The sequence below is a fragment of the Antedon bifida genome, chromosome 5 (genome assembly GCF_963402885.1).
Source record: "Antedon bifida chromosome 5, ecAntBifi1.1, whole genome shotgun sequence".
Classification (NCBI taxonomy): Eukaryota; Metazoa; Echinodermata; class Crinoidea; order Comatulida; family Antedonidae; genus Antedon; species Antedon bifida.
Genome location: NC_136230.1, coordinates 21,992,690 through 22,010,754, shown reverse-complemented (window position 1 = coordinate 22,010,754; position 18,065 = coordinate 21,992,690). Strand labels below are relative to the sequence as shown.

Genomic DNA, 18,065 nt, shown 5'->3' with positions numbered 1-18,065 from the left:
AAATTATTTTTGTTAAAAAATCACTGTAGTAATTAGTTGTACGGTAAAATTAATCATAAACGGGTATATTAAATACTGTACAACATAAATGTTTTGAGATTGTGTAAATTTGGATTGGATTTAGTTTTCATTCTGTAGTTGATTTAGCTTATCAATCAATTAATCAATCAAATAATAATGAACTTTTATTTCAAGTCCGTGGCCAACTGTGTACAGAACAAAAAATATAACATGCTTATTCCGGGTAGGAGCAATACTTCCTAAGGTTTGAGTCGTCGTACAGCCGTCAACAAACGTACGGTACAACTAATCAAACAATTCTTCATCTATATGCCTACGAGGATGCTTCGCATTTTCCTATCTCCTCCTACGATAATTATTTTTAATGGCTGAAAACCGGTTGAACAACTCGAGTACAGCATCATAATGTTGAATGAAGACAGGCCGATTTTCTTTAAAAAATACTATTTTGATAGATTTAATATACAAATGTATTGATTTTCGATGAATGGAACATTCCAAATTATTTGGTTTAACCATTGAGGTATACCTCCATGTTAACACAAGTAGGTAAATTGTTGGGCCCTTAGAGAATAAACTTAAAACCTTAAGATATAGTATTGCAATACTACTATACAATACTATATTTTATAATGGTTAAACCCACCTTTGGTCGCCATTTGAATCGCGTCGAACGAGTGTTGGTACTGTATAGATATAATATAAACATATATACAAATAAATTATAAACACACAATATACAAATAAACTATATTACTGATTGCTTCTCAACGTTTGTATTAATTAACAAAAATATAAACGTCGTAGTGGTGTATCGTCACATGACAGTGACAATTTTAACAAAGTATTAAATCGCAAATGTTTTACTGTATTTAGTGGTATATTATTTATAGGCCTATAAAACATGAAAACAATATTTCGTTGCTGAGTGGATAAAGAATATATTTTAAAATAGTTCGTCTTTGTACCTTCCCTCAACCTTAATGCTACATACAAAATACAAATTGGATTTGTTTAAATGAGTCAAAGCATCAAAAATTTGGTTTCTCTTTCGGAAGTAATTCCCGGGGTGCTAAATTTAGTTGACTGCATAAATAATTGTATCTATTTATTCAATGACAATTTATTATAGTCCTGTGGCGGTACGTAGGCTACATTTGACATCACCAGTTTTTTTACGCTGAAATTACTGTGTATTCGAGATATACTTCCATCTGTGGGCACGACCATGGTACGCTCGCGTACCATCTAGTATTATTTAATTATTGCAAGCTAGAAATAAGGAAAACGCGAGCCTGTTCGTTTGGGATGGGTTAAGCGTGATGCTGTTAGCCATCTTTGGTATCATTTTGTGTTGATACCAATGATGTTGACACCAGTCTACCACGATGAGGTAGCATCTCCGACTTCAGACTGGAAATTTTGTTTTCTTTCCAAATTGGCCAAATTAGTGAAATAATATTTGAAAAGAACTGTTAGGATTACTTTTTGAAATGTGATCATTTAATAATAGTTTTAAGAATATTTTTTACAGTAAAAACAACATCAGATAATTATAAAAAAATAATTATATGCGATTATTAGTATCCATAATCTCGAAAAGTAAATTGTACTATTCCTTAGTATAGTAAGACCAAATTAATTATGTTATCATCATACAGTATAGGCCTACTCGCATGTCTATTATCAAGATGTAGTAGGTTTCCTAGTGTACTGTACAGATAAAAGTGTGTTTCAGGATTTGGTTGCCTTGCTTTTACGTAGCCATACGGTAGCTTTCAATAAATGTTAAGACCTACACGCGCATGTTTACACTTACATGATACGCCTCTTACCTAGTAAATAACGTAATGTCTTAATGTCTGCCAATGGATTTAGATCTTTAGTGACTAAATATCCTTCTTATATTTATGTTCGTTATGTTAAGTTTAAAATCATTTCGTAGTTCAATTAGCCACCGATATTGCACCTTAACTAAACATATAGACTTACTGTATCAAACTACTTACGCAATGGAACCTCTCCTGCAAATCCGAAACATTACATCATGTCTAGTAGAGTTAGGTATGATCGTTGGTGTTATGATGGTACTACAGCTCTCAGCTTTTCTACGCAGTGGCACTTTTCTTTGGCGACTCCGATCAGCATCAAGCATTGCATTAACTGATAGTAACTCTGGTGTGTCGTGAATGTTAAAACACACTCGTTTAGATTGCTTAGTAGAGCTATACAGGAGTGTAGGTATCATGATAGTACTGCAGCTTCCATTGGACCTCTTACGCAGTGGCAACTTTCTCCTGCAACTCCGATCAGCATCTAGCATTTCATCAACTGATGGTAGGTCTGGCGTGTCATGAGTGCTGAAACATACCCGTTTCGATCCCCTGGTATGGCTACTAGAAGCTGTTGACTGTCTAACATTGTTTTCATTACAGAGCCTATCAATGTTACCAATGTTTATACCTACTTCTTGGGTTTCCGACTTGCAGTAAGGAGATGCATACTTACCAGCTATACTTTCAGCATTAAACTTAGCAATGTCTTTAATACTACTCAGCAATGTACGTATGAACTTTCTGTTTGGTTTGGTACCAGCCACATGATGTCTCAGCCAGCTCCAGTACGGTGAGTTAGTCTTTAAACATTTCCTAGACTTCTGGATGGAGTGGATGGTTCTATCGTAGCGTTTCTTGCAACGCGAAGCTCGAGACAGTGGCGATAAAGATCTGTAATAAAAAGTAAGATGAACTATATTTGTAATTATTATATCTTTTTTTACATTCAAATTGTTACCATCATAAAGACTCTTAGCTGGCGAACGAGAGGATTCACATAAATTGGTATCACTTCCGTCGCTGTAGACAAAACTCGGCTTCTCCTCATGGATACCTAAAATAAACACAATTTTGAAAAATGGCATTTTGGTCTTAAAACAAGTTACACATGAGAGACGAGATTAAATTGAGTCTGCCAAACAAAATATCTTAAATTGCCATGATTTAAAAGGAAATCAAAATGCCATTGTAAGGCGCCATCAAAGTTATGGCTAATGTACAGTAGTAGATTGTATAAGAAATGAAGACAAAATGTATAAATATAATGAAGGGCTAGTGTTGAAGAGTGAACGTTTAACTCTTCCCTGGTTACACAGAAATACATTATAAGAGTTAAGACTGTACTGTAACTTACTGTCAGAAAGTTGTGGAAAGTGGTTAATATTGTAAGAAGCTGCGCGGTACATCTTTAATGTTTCTTCAACAACTTGAGATATAGATTCCTTTTTCTACAATAAAAACATTTTTTCTATTGTATTTTCTATGTATTGATAAATTAAATAATTAAACTAAAATAAATAAACTAAACTAATATGACCTATTATAAAAACTATAAGAAACTATTGAAAAGAACACAAAAATGTACAGTCTATAAGCTTATTTAAAATGATGTCCACATTTTGAAACATTCTTAGTATGTTGACTGTACACTCTTTCTATAAAATACAATGCTAAAAACCACTCACCTTCAGTTTAGTTGTTGAACTTCTCAGTTCATTGGTAATGTTGATTTCCCGCCATGGCCGCTTGATTTTGATTGGACCTTTGTGGCTTATGTCTGATGTTAATGGCTTTAAGTTTCGCCATTTTCGCTTCTTTCTGTTGAGGGCATTATTAGAATGTGACTTTCCATCATCCGTTGAACGAACATCACGGAATTCTCCAGAATCTGTCACATGAATAATATATATCATAATGTTTATTATTAATGTTTAGGACTAGCTTTAGTGTAGGTCTCAGGCTAATTAAAAATTTAATTTATAATTAGACGTGACTGAAACCCCAAACTTCGAATGGATAATAAATGACAATACTAACAATGCCAAGACCTAATTTAATACTAAATATAATTAATGATACAAATTTTGAGTAATTTTTGTATGCATAATAATAATAGCAATGGTGTATTTGGTGCGAGCGTAAGTTTGGTTTGTCAACCCACCGAAAGGCGGTTTTTGTGGCGCGGCGGTACGTATGAACCGATTTTGCAAATCATATCATCAGTGCAGTGTGGTTGGTGGCTTAAGAAAATTGTGTAATAAAATTTGAAATTTAAGATATTGTTCACTACCTTTTGAAGTAATTGTACCATTAAAGATGTTCTTGAACTTTTCCTTGTTACTTCCGATCATATTTATTAGTATGATATTACAAATGTATCGATATTATTCAAATAATTTAGGAGCTTTTTTGAAAGGAGCTTTCTGTGAGAAATATCAAACAGAAAATGGCGTCTGTTTATTCTACGGTACCATAGATATAGAATAAACGTCACAATGCATTGTTTACGCGAGCGTAAGTGTGCCTTATTGCTATGGTGATCTTACAGACAATGCGCCTTTTTCATATAATTATCAGAGCAACACGCTGTGCTGTAACTGGTGGTCTGCTAACCTATTTTTGTTATCCATTGAAGATTGTACTTTCAACTAAGCAAATGTACGTAAGCAAAAAGAAACGTTTTAAAGACTAATAATTGGATCGTGTTTATTCATTCATTCATTTTCTTTATTTCAAGCATTTCAATAATTGGAACCGACTGAAAACGTCCAACAAGCCAGAACGTCCTTCTTCTAAAATCTTTTTACCCGAGTCATTAACATTCCGAGAACCATCGTTACTATATATATATAATATAAAAATGTAATCTCTAACTCTGACAGAGTGTTCTAGATGGCATATGATAAATAAATGCCGATTCAAAATAAGCGGGCCTTCGAGTTGTTAATGAAGGCGCGCTTGTCTGACCATTCCAACATTATCTAGAACTTGTTTGAATAACGTGTTCGTATTTCTACCACGTTTCGAGCATTTGTCATCTTTGAAGAATAGCTTTTTCGTCATCCGATCATTATCGGATCTAATCAGATGTGCAGCATAATTTCGTTTCTGGGTTTTGATGAATGTAGATAAATCACATGTCTTACATATTATTGTAAATGTCGATGTTGGTGTAATACAGTTTATAACATTCATCATCTAAAGTGTTTTTTCGTGATCATTCGTCGTAAAAACGTACACCAGGTCGAATCAAGTTTATTTGATTGTGCAGACGTTAAACCCCAGTTTTGACAATTGAATGTCAATCGACTTCGAATATAAGCTCGTAGGAAAATCAAACGAGTTTGGAGAAGAATATTATGATTTAATAAAACATTCTTCATTGACGAAAATTTGTTTTTGGCAGATTCGATGCGACTATTGAATTCCCAGCCAGTCTCCTATGGTATTCTGGTCATGGACGATTTGAGAGCCAAGATAGCGAAACCTATCGGTGTTTTTGATAGGTTTCCCTCAAGGGATATAACACTCTTGGGATAAACATCTTCTCCATATGTGAATTTACGATTGGTAGTCATGGTTTCTGTTTTAGTCGCATTTATTTTCAGTTTTAATTGTTTGAAAATGGAATCGATCAAGGAGAGTGATGATTCGAGTGAAGCAAACGAAAATAGATACAACACGATATCATCGGCGTAACCTGCCCAATCGAGTTTCTATTTTATTCAACATGTTTTGTTCTGCGAGGAATTCAAATATAAATTCTATTTATTTCAAGCTAGAAATAGGAAAACAGCCTCTTTTGGGAATGAGTTAAGCGTGATGCTGTTAGCCATCCTTGGTACAAGTTTGTGTTGATACCATCAGTCTACGACGGTGAGTAGCATCTCCAACTTCAGACTGAAAATGTTGTCGTGTTTATTTTTAATTGACCAAATTAATTAGTCAAATCATATTTGGAAAGAAATGTTACGCATACTTTTGCAATTTGAAATGTGATCATTTAATAATAGTTAAAAAGTTATTTTACAGAAAGTAAAAAACACTTACCTAGGCCTATACATAAATAAAAACTTATGTAAACGTTATTTAATAATTTAATAAGTCACTTTACATGTCAGATTAGTCATTGAATATAATGGTCGAGTCCAACACGACAGTCCTTCCGATCCTCTTTGGTCATATTTTATTTATCGTCAGATTGTGCATTTTTCCAGCAGCAGTAAAATCCACATAAACAAAAAAATAAATAAAAGCAGAAATTATTGAATAAAATTAAAATAATTGTTTTTACTTTATATGAACATAATATGAAAGCAAGAAGAACAATTCTTAAAATTGTTTCGTCCGCCGTCGAATGACCTTTTTAAAAGAAATATTTGTATTCTATTTAATAATTTAACTGAGAAAATTATAATGATTTATAATAAATTATTGTTGTTAAAAATCACTGTAGTAAACATGTTGTAAGGTAAAATTAATCATAAATTTGTATATTAAATACTGTACACATAAATGTTTTTGAGATTGTGTCAATTTGGATTGGATTTAGTTTTCATTCTGTAGTTGATTTAGCTTATCAATCAATCAAATAATAATGAACTTTTATTCAAGTCCGTGGCCTACTGTGTACAGAACAAAAAATATAACATTGAATCGCAAATTTTTTACTGTGGGTGTTGGTACTGTTAGATATAATATAAACATATTCACAAATAAACTGTATTACAGTGAGTGTGGGAGACCCCACTGTTAGATTATAAACACATAATATACAAATAAACTATAATACTGATTGCTTCTCAACGTTTGTATTAATTAATAATTACCAAAAATATAATTTAAACGTCGTGGTGTATCGTCACATGTACTTTACTCTTTTAATCGACTATGACAGTGACAGTTTTAACAAAGTATTAAATCGCAAACGTTTTACTGTATTTAGTGGTATATTATTTATAGGCCTATAAAACTTGAAAACAATATTTCGTTGTTGAGTGGATAAAGAATAAATTTTAAATGGTTCCTCTTTGTACCTTCCCTCAACTTTAATGTTACGAACAAAACATAAATTGGATTTGTTTAAATGAGTCAAAAAATCAAACATTTTGTTTCTCTTTCGGAAGTAATTCCCAGGGTCCTAATTTTAGTTGACTGCATAAATAATTGTGTCTATTTATTCAATGACAATTATGTATTATATAGTCCTGTGGTAAGTACATTTGACATTGCTAGTTTTTTTACGCTGAAATTACTGTGTATTCGAGATATACGTCCATCTGTGGGCACAACCTAATGGTACGCGAGCGAATTCGTTGGGATCGTTTAAGCGTGATGCTGTTAGCCATCTTTGGTATCATTTTGTGTTGATACCAATGATGTTGACACCAGTCTACCACGATGAGGTAGCATCTCCGACTTCAGACTGGAAATTTTGTTTTCTTTCCAAATTGGCCAAATTAGTGAAATAATATTTGAAAAGAACTGTTAGGCTTACTTTAGTAATTTGAAAAGTGATCTTTTAATAATAGTTTTAAAAATATTTTAAGTAAAAACAACATCAGATAATTATAAAAAATAATTATATGCGATTATTAGTATCCATAATCTCGAAAAGTAAATTGTACTATTCGTTAGTATAGTAAGACCAAATTAATTATGTTATCATCATATAGTATAGGCCTACTCGCATTATCAAGATGTCGTAGATTTCCTAGTGTACTGTACAGATAAAAGTGTGCTTTTACGTAGCCATAGATTTCAATAAATTTTAAGACCACCTACACGCGCGTGTGTACCCTTACATGATACGCCTATTACCTAGTAAATAACGTAATGTCTTAAACGGTCTGCCAATGGATTTAGATCTATAGTGACTAAATATCCTTCTTATATTTATGTTCGTTATGTTAAGTTTAAAATTCCTCCGTAGTTCAATTAACCAGCTAAACATGTATACTTACTGTATCAAACTACTTACGCAATGGAACCTTTCTCCTCCAAATCCGATCAGCATCAAGCATTACATCATGTCTAGTAGAGCTATGTATGATTGTTGGTGTTATGATGGTACTACAACTCTCAGCTTTTCTACGCAGTGGCACTTTTCTTTGGCGACTCCGATCAGCATCAAGCATTGCATCAACTGATAGTAACTCTGGTGTGTCGTGAATGTTAAAACACACTCGTTTAGATTGCTTAGTAGAGCTATACATGAGTGTAGGTATCATGATGGTACTGCAGCTTCCATTGGACCTCTTACGCAGTGGCAACTTTCTCCTGCAACTCCGATCAGCATCAAGCATTTCATCAACTGATGGTAGGTCTGGCGTGTCATGAGTGCTGAAACATACCCGTTTGGATCTCCTGGTATGGCTACTAGAAGCTGTTGACTGTCTAACATTGTTTTCATTACAGAGCCTATCAATGTTACCAATGTTTATACCTACTTCTTGGGTTTCCGACTTGCAGTGAGGAGATGCATACTTACCAGCTATACTTTCAGCATTAAACTTAGCAATGTCTTTAATACTACTCAGCAATCTACGTATGAATTTTCTGTTTGGTTTGGTACCAGCCACATGATGTCTCAGCCAGCTCCAGTACGGTGAGTTAGTCTTTAAACATTTCCTCGACTTCTGGATGGAGTGGATGGTTCTATCGTAGCGTTTCTTGCAACGCGAAGCTCGAGAGAGTGGCGATAAAGATCTGTAATAAAAAGTAAGATGAACTATATTTGTAATTATTATATCTTTTTTTACATTCAAATTTTTACCATCATAAAGACTCTTAGCTGGCGAACGCGAGGATGCACATAAATGGGTATCACTTCCGTCGCTGTAGACAAAACTTGGCTTCTCCACATGGATACCTAAAATAAACACAATTTTTAAAAATGGCATTTTGGTCTTAAAACAAGTTACACATGAGAGACGAGATTAAATTGGAGCTGCCAAACAAAATATCCTAAATTGCCATGATTTAAAAAGGAATAAAAATGTCACTGTAAGGCGCCATCGAAGTTATGGCTAATGTAGGCCTACAGTAGTAGATTGTATAAGAAATGAAGACAAAATGTATAAATATAATGAAGGGCTAGTGTTGGCTGTTTATCGTTTTGATTTAGCATTTTGCTTATATTATTTTGTATCTCCATTGAGATCAAGCCACTGATTCCCACAGCATTGTCATTATTTTCAGTAATTTGCCTTTGGATTTATTACTTATATACTATATACAAAGAAGAGTGAACGTTTCACTCTTCCCTGGTTATACAGAAATACATTATAAGAGTTAAGACTGTACTGTAACTCACTGTCAGAAAGTTGTGGAAAGTGGTCAATATTGTAAGAAGCTGCGCGGTACATCTTTAATGTTTCTTCAACAACTTGAGATATAGATTCCTTTTTCTACAATAAAAACATTTTTTTCTATTGTATTTTCTATGTATATTGATAAATTAAATATTTAAACTAAAATAAATAAACTAAACTAATACGACCTATTATAACAACTATAAGAAACATTGAAAGAACACAAATATACAGTCTATAAGCTTATCTTAAAAATGATGTCCATATTTTGAAACATTCTTAGTATGTCGACTGTACACTCTTTCTATAAAATACAATGCTAAAAACCACTCACCTTCAGTTTCGTTGTTGAACTTCTCAGTTCATTGGTAATGTTGATTTCCCGCCATGGCCGCTTGATTTTGATTGGACCTTTGTGGCTTTAATGTCTGATGTTAATGGCTTTAAGTTTCGCCATTTTCGCTTCTTTCTGTTGAGGGCATTATTAGAATGTGACTTTTCATCATCCGTTGAACGAACATCACGGAATTCTCCAGAATCTGTCACATGTTAATATATATCATAATGTTTATTATTAATGTTTAGGACTAGCTTTAGTGTAGGTCTCAGGCTAATTAAAAAATCAATTTATAATTAGACGTGACTGAAACCCTAAACTTCGAATAGATAATAAATGACAATACTAACAATGTCAAGGCCTAATATTAAATATAATTAATGATACAAATTTTGAGTAATTTTTGTATGTATATAATAATAGTAGCAATGGTGTATTTGGTGCGAGCGTAAGTTTGGTCTGTCAACCCACCGAAAGGCCGTTTTTGTGGCGCGGCGGTACGTATGAACCGATTTTGCAAATCATATCATCAGTGCAGTGTGGTTGGTGGCTTAAGAAAATTGTGTAATAAAATTTGCAATTTAAGATATTGTTCACTACCTTTTGAAGTAATTGTACCATTAAAGATGTTCTTGATCTTTTCCTTGTTACTTCCGATCATATTTCTTAGTATGATATTACAAATGTATCGATATTATTCAAATAACTTAGGAGCTTTTTTGAAAGGAGCTTTCTGTGAGAAATATCAAACAGAAAATGGCGTCTGTTTATTCTACGGTACCATAGATATAGAATAAACGTCACAATACATTGTTTACGCGAGCGTAAGTGCGCATTATTGCTATGGTGATCTTATAGACAATGCGCCTTTTTCATATATCAGAGCAACACGCTGTGCTGCAACTGGTGGTCTGCTAACCTATTTTTGTTATCCATTGAAGATTGTATTTTCAACTAAACAAATGTACATAAGCAAAATTAAAAAGAAACGTTTTAAAGACTAATAATTGGATCGTGTTTATTCATTTCATTCATTTTCTTTATTTCAAGCATTTCAATAATTAACCGACAGAAAACGTTCAACAAGCCAGAACGTCCTTCTAAAATATTTTTACCCGAGTCATTCAAACATTCCGAGAACCATCGTTACTAGTTACTTATAATCAATCATGTTTCTATTTTATCATTAAGAATTATCTCTCTTTTTCAATATTTTTTGTTCTGTGTGCTAGGAGTTCAAATATAAATTATATTTATTGCAAGCTAGAAATATGAATGCGAGCCTTTTGTTTGGTAATGGGTTAAGCGTGATGCTGTTAGCCATCCTTGGTACAAGTTTGTGTTGATACCAATGATGTTGACACATCAGTCTACCACGGTGAGTAGCATCTCCGACTTCAGACTGGAAATTTTGTTAGGCATACTTTTGCAATTTGAAATGTGATCATTTAATAATAGTTAAAAAAATAAGTTATTTTGCAGAAAGTAAAAAACACTTAGGGGGGCCTATAATATGGTAGGCTATTAGGCCTAGGCGCGCCTATACATATAAAAACTTATGTAAACGTTATGTAAACCAAGTAGGCTATACTTTATCAACAGACCTATACTATACTCGCATGTTTATTATACTTATATCACAAAAAAATGTTTCGAATTCATCGAATGCAATATAAATTTGTATGTAAATTGAAATACAGCTGAATCAAACGAAATATTTATATTTTTATCTGTGTGGTGTTGTTTGAGAAATGACTATCTATCTCGAAATAGAAATGACAGAGGGAGACATTGATACAATTAGTTTATCGCCCTCTATTGTTTTGAAAATGTATGAAGTTTTGTTGGGTGACCTTTTTTGGGTCAATTCAAGATGGCTGTATCCTCATGGGCGGATCTTCCTAAAACTTGCTTAGAAATAATCTTTTCTCTACTGGATTTACCAGATCTTTTGAATGTTTCGCTTGTTTGTAAACACTGGCACAATCATCTAAATGATGAAGACAGTATGATCTGGCGGGTGCAATGTCTAAAAAGACTCGCAGAAGATGTTTTGAACGGAGACTTTCTGTCAAACGTCCCGACGTACAAATCGAAACTTCGAGCGCTCTACTACACTTGGAACCCGAACGATTGCTCACAAAATGTATTTGTAAAAAAGAATGGGTTTGTATTACATAGAAGTCCAGTTGCACAAAGTACAGATGGTGCAAGGGGAAAACGTGGCTTTGAAACGGGTCGACACACTTGGGAAATTTGGTGGGAAGGTCCACTTGGAACGGTAGCTGTAGTCGGCATTGCAACCAAAGATGCCCCGATGCAATGTCCTGGATACACAGGATTACTTGGTAGCAATGACAAAAGCTGGGGCTGGAATCTTGTAGACAATTTTCTTTTACACAATGGTGACCAACAAGGAAATTTTCCCCAGTGCAATAATCCACCGAAATATGAGGTATGAAGCCCATTTATTATTTCTTTTTAATCGCTGTTCTTAATAATAACTTGTTTGTAGTTCAAATTACAGGGTTTAGGCCTAATACTAAATAGGTTTTGTGGGGAAAGCCAGGCTAACCCTCAAAACTCAAGAAAACACAGAAAATACAGTTACAGTACAGTACATAACCATACATAGAGAAAGATCTTACATTAATGGGGAACCTTTCCGTGTAGAACCTGTAAACCTCTCGAATCCTGTACCTTCCTTCCTTACACTCACAAGAAAGGAAATCAAACAAAGTGACTGTCCTATCCAGTCAATGTTATACAGTCACTATGAATACAGATTAAAAACTGGAAATTATTTTCCTCAGGTTGGAGAACGAATACGGGTCATACTGGATATGGAAGACAATTACTTAGCATTTGAGCGAGGGTATGAATTTATGGGAGTTGCATTCCGCGGCCTTCCAAATGAAACTCTCTACCCAGCCATATCGGCTGTGTATGGCAACACGGAAGTAGCCATGGTATATTTAGGGGAACCTGTAGATGGATGATGCTTACAGCATCGTTTACTGTACCATGAACTTATTCCCAGTCTCAGGAATAACTTTTAAGTAAAAATGGAAAGTACAATATTGTGGACATTGATGTTGGGCCAAACAAACTTGTTCATCATATCAATCATGTAAAATATGATCGGAAAGAAGATTTAAAATGTATTGATCTGTACGAACAATTTTTATCGCCAAATATCACAAATTGAGATTAATTAAAAAACCCTCGTAAATGCTGGACTAAAAGTCCTATGATTTTAGTGTTTGTCAGCACTCTTGGAGTTCAGAGGAAAAAGCAGCGCTATGATATAATGTGGATGTGATTGGTTCTTCTCCTGGTGTATGTGCGAAGAAATAACTAAAAGAAGAATGAATCCAATGATCTTGCAAACATTTATAGAACAGCAACCATAGTGTCGCTTTAAACATGCATGTGATAAGGTAGGCCTACAGTACTGCAGTGGAGATGGTTAAATTCTACAATAAAAGGATGTTGTGTGCCCTGTTTTCACAACCTAAGACAATTTTTCATGGGTTTTAAAATTGTCTTAAATATTTCAATGATTTATTTAACATTATAATATCATTTATAATAATAAATTGTCTTCATATAAATTTCTACAGTAGTATAGATTACAAAATGAATCTAGGTCTCAGTCTAAAATGGTTTCGGAATGAGAATTATGTACTTATGCAATTCTTTTAAGTACAACAACACCTTGTCCAGCCTTATCCTTTTTTAGAGAATATACACTCTAATGCTTCCTGTCAAAACAATATAATTCATTCGGTTGATTTCCTGACACACTCTGTAAATACAGACTTTAAGTTGCCTGTCAGGCTCTGGTGGCTGTGTGATTAATGTAGACAATCTCAATCTGTATCATGGGGCCTGTTCGCCCAAAAATCAATTGATATAATATTAATAACAACTAATCTAAGTACAGAAAAGTCAAACAATATTGTACTTTGTCTATCCAATTGACAACATATCCACAGTTGTCTTTGATTGCTCTTGGTCTATGTTTTTAATTGCTAGGCCTATTCTACCACTAATAGTAATAGATACTACTACTTTCTTACACCATTTTTAATACCGGTTGGACCCAATTTAGTCAGGCAAATCTTGCTGGCAAAATCTGCTTCTGGAAAACACAGACTTCTTCTATTAAAAACACTAAAATAAAATAACAATCTTCAAAATCGGTGTGATACTGATACTGTACTTAACAATGAAACATTTTTGTTGCCAAAAAAAAATTAAATATTTCAAAAAGGCGATCACAGTTTCAATTACAATTAGGCGCTTAGTATGTTGCATTGGGTTTTTAATAGTAAAAGAAGAGCCGTCTATAAAATTTATTGTTCAGATTAAAATATAAATAGAATGGAATTATATATTTTTTAAGGTACAAACAGTTAATTGATTTTTGAAATTGTGTACTTAGGATGCGTTTACAACTTAATTCTGGGGACGTTCCTGGATAAGTTGTGTCATTAATCAGTCCTTAGTTTTTAATCTCTGTCTGTCTGATTTTAATGGAGCTTTGGAGACTTGAGTTTACTTGGCAAATTTACAGGGTACATGGTACATTGTTTCTTTATACGTTCTAGTGTAATGTCCTTTCTTCAGATATTAAAGAAAGAAGCAAATTATGTTACTTTTCTCAACAAATTTAACCGCAACAAATTACTAAGGTATCCAATGCCTTTTTCGTAACTGCTGTACGTAAGGATTGAAGCATTTTGTTTTTTTGGTTCTTGTATTGGCATGTTTTTGTTAACACAGCCTTACAATATATTCTACAAATTGTCAACTTTTTTGCAACTTTGTTTATATTTTTATTAAGAGAATTAATATACTCATCTCATACAATTATTAAATATTCCGGTAAATGATCCTTCATATCTTCTTACAGTAAGATAAATACTCGGCTGTCATTAGGATTGTGTACTTGATTTCAAATCATTCAATTTCTATTGACTATGTTCAAATGTAGTATTTCAGTACCATAAAATGTGATTTAGTGTGTATTTTTTACTACATTTTAATTTTATTAGTGTACAGTAGGTCTGTCTGTCATCGTACAGTTAGTACTTTTCTTTCAACTATTTCAAATCTATTTCATTCTACATACAAACTATACACATCCCATGCCACAGGATTTAAATGAAACATTATAAATTGCAATCATCGTGTACATAGCGTCACTTCTGTCAGTATCACACAATTTGTATTCTGGACGCCTACAGTACATACTGAAATGCATGTCATACTAAATTGATTTTCTCTGCCTGCAGTACTTTTGTATACAAATGTATTATTTCCAACAATTGTAATTGCTTGCATGCGGCACATGTTTTGATTTTTATATTTCCAATGAATGTTTTTTTTCTATTCTAAATATTTTCAAGTGGGCCAAATATGTAAATTAATTTCCATTTGTTTAATTGCTGTAGAACATATTTAGTGACTTGTAATGACTGTTATTAAGAATCTAGCAACAGTGTATTGTAGGTCTACCGTACAGTACTTTAGTGTTAAATTGTAATGTATAGTTCACACTTTTAGATTATTTTAATGTTCAAACATGATGTGTAGAGCGATCTTCAACATTTAGCTCTGTGGTAAAATTCAGAATATGTTTTGTGTATTAAAGTCAATGCAGTCTTGACAATGTGAAAAAAAATCATCATCAACCATTAATTGAACATTATTTGTATCCAAATTTATGATGAAATTGGAATACAATTTAGCCCCAATTTATAGATTCGTAGATAAAAGATTTATAACATTTTATTCCCCACAACATTTCAGTAAATACTGTACATCACCATAACAGGTGGTACAAATGGTATCTAATGCTACAAGGCATTGCAACAGTAATTTGAACATGATGATGTGTCTACCCTGTAAAATGATCTGGAAAACCAAATTTACTGTAATTGTTGAGGTATATGGTGTTGGTTAAAACTGAAATTACTCTACCCACAATTTAATTGAATAATATTTTTCATAAAAAAATACTCCTAACTTCATGGTGTATGTTATTTTGTGAATTGACCTTTGCCCTACATTAATTCACCCTTGTATTTGATCTACTTTACCTGGATTTTGATGTGTTTTTGAATTTACAGTAATACATATAGTACAGTAGTATGCAACTTGGAGCCATTGGAATTAGGATTTTAAACCAATTTAAGTGTATTGATTCTTATTCAATTTAAATATGATAAGAGCACTTAGTGTCAAGAAAAGGTGTTTACAGTTAATCATATTCTTGACCGTTGCAGCTCAAGTAATTTATGATTTTTCATTATGGAAGGATTTTATCGTGGATATATATTTCTTTAATTCTTTTTTTCCCATAATAATAATTCTTCATAATCATAAGCCCCCAGATGTACAGTAATGTTAGACGGTGATATTGCAGTACTGTAATTCACAAAAACTGGCTTTCATGTTTGGAGAGTAATGCTTTCTGTTATTTTTTGACTGATATACAATCTTTAAATACAGCACACACAATCAACAAGTTCAGTTTAGATCACCCAAACTTATGTAAAGGCATACTCTACTACTTATGCAGATAAATATAAAGGTGAAAGTTTAAAAAGAGATGTAAATTTGCAAATTCTAAATTAAAACTTTAGTACTGTACAATAATGTAGGCCACTGGTTCATGTCTGCAATCTTAAAATTTCGGTACAGTTATATGAATTAATTTTTTATTTACACAATTTCCATTAAATGTTCATTATTCATCGTTGAATACCCATTGGAAGATCAATGAATTATTCAAAATGTTTGAATGTTTCCCTTCTGGGCAACAAACAGATAGTTGTAATTATTGTCTTCAGGCATTTTAGTTAATTTTGTTATGCACTGTACTGAGTGTAGAATAGTGTACCATTTTTACATAACAGCAAACCATGTACTCTGTATTGTGAGCAGTACTAAGATGACAATTTTACTGTACTTAAATTATACTGTGCTTCTTTTCGAGGTTTCACAGTATGTAAAGTTTCAATACCTGTATTATTATTTAAGAGGTTGCTTTCTATCTAAATCAATGATTTTCCCACAACCGCATACTGTACTGTAATGAATTGTAAACAAATGCGTATTATGAACATTGTAAGATGAATTAAACACCTAAATAAAATGTTAGCTTAATTTAATGTAAAAGATGCATTAAATGAACTGTTTTCTCCCTAACTACAGTAAATTGTAGGTTGTCTATACTTTTTCCATTTAGAATTATCCATTCATATTGTATTGAAATATACAGTAAAATTAAGTCAATACACAAGCAATCCTGTTGCATGTTTGTGACGTCAAGCAAAGTGAGAGGGGACACGCAAAACATCTGTATTAGACATCATTTTGAAGTTTATTGTAATCGCTAAAGAAATTTGTCCACTAAATTGAATGTAAATTATTTATAGTTGCACATAAAATATCTTGTTTGAAGGGATTAAGGCATATAAAGCAGTTCTTAACTATGACGACAACAGCAGAACATGGAATAAGCTAGACATTTTTATTACATGTCTTTTAACGAATTTAGAAATAAAATGTCTGTTTGATACGGTAACCATAGAATCATATTATAAAAAGGGTATACTAAAATATAATACTGAACTATCCTAGAAATTCTATATACGACAATATCTGCATTATTTATTATGTCATGATCATCGAATACCACTAGATTGTACTGTAATCATGCGAAAATAGATTTATTAATATTATAAAATTAATGAAATAGTAGTACAGTAGTTGACTTAATTATGAAATGGAATTAGAAGATTGGTTGGTCATAGATCAGGCCTTTCAAGCACATTCCCAAGAAATATTTCATACAAAATTGAGATACAAAATTCAATTGGCAATCTAATTAATTGCAAGTTCACCGAACCACTGATTTCCAAAATCAATGGAGTGTGATTGATTGTATATTTTCTATTTATGGTACTGTATCACACATTCCTGGCTGTATGCTATAAAGGTTGGCATTCTAATTGTAATGGTAAAACTGCAGTTTTTCATCTTTCTCACAGTATTTAAGATTTTTGTTCGTTATTAATTCTTTTTTTTTTTTCCGTTTTTTAACTGATTAAAACAAAATGCTGTTATTCTTGCCAATGCTGTATAATCTGTACCCATTCAGTCCATACATCTACATGTTCTGTATAGATGGATTTCTATAATTCCCTTATTTGACTTTGACATATGTATTACTTTTGACTATATTGAATACATTCTCTGTACAGTAGTTGTATTTATCGATGACATACCCATTTGATCAGTGTCAATATCCCTTTGATTCCTCTTATTGTTACAAAGTCAATTAATACTACTGTAGGTACAAATTTAGCTATTGGCCCACTTTAAAATGGAAATTAATTTTACTTGGCATAATTAAGACAAAACAAAAAAAATACATCAAATTGCAAAAGGCAATGTTAAAATACTATACTGTAGGCCTACTGTACTGTATGTTAAAATACTATACTGTAGGCCTACTGTATGTTAAAATACTATACTGTAGGCCTA

General features: G+C 32.7%; 2 protein-coding genes across 2 annotated transcripts in view; one reads left to right on the top strand and one right to left on the bottom strand.

Moving 5' to 3' along the window:
• Window positions 1-18,065, bottom strand: part of LOC144842012 (uncharacterized) — a 188,997-nt gene that overhangs the window by 11,589 nt on the left and 159,343 nt on the right. The gene's annotated exons all lie outside the window — the stretch shown is intronic.
• Window positions 11,380-13,267, top strand: LOC144842197 (F-box/SPRY domain-containing protein 1-like). Its single transcript, XM_078698602.1, has 2 exons — window positions 11,380-11,961; window positions 12,320-13,267. Exons 1-2 carry the CDS (start codon window positions 11,380-11,382, stop codon window positions 12,503-12,505), a joined length of 768 nt encoding a protein of 255 aa, XP_078554728.1. The 3' UTR covers window positions 12,506-13,267.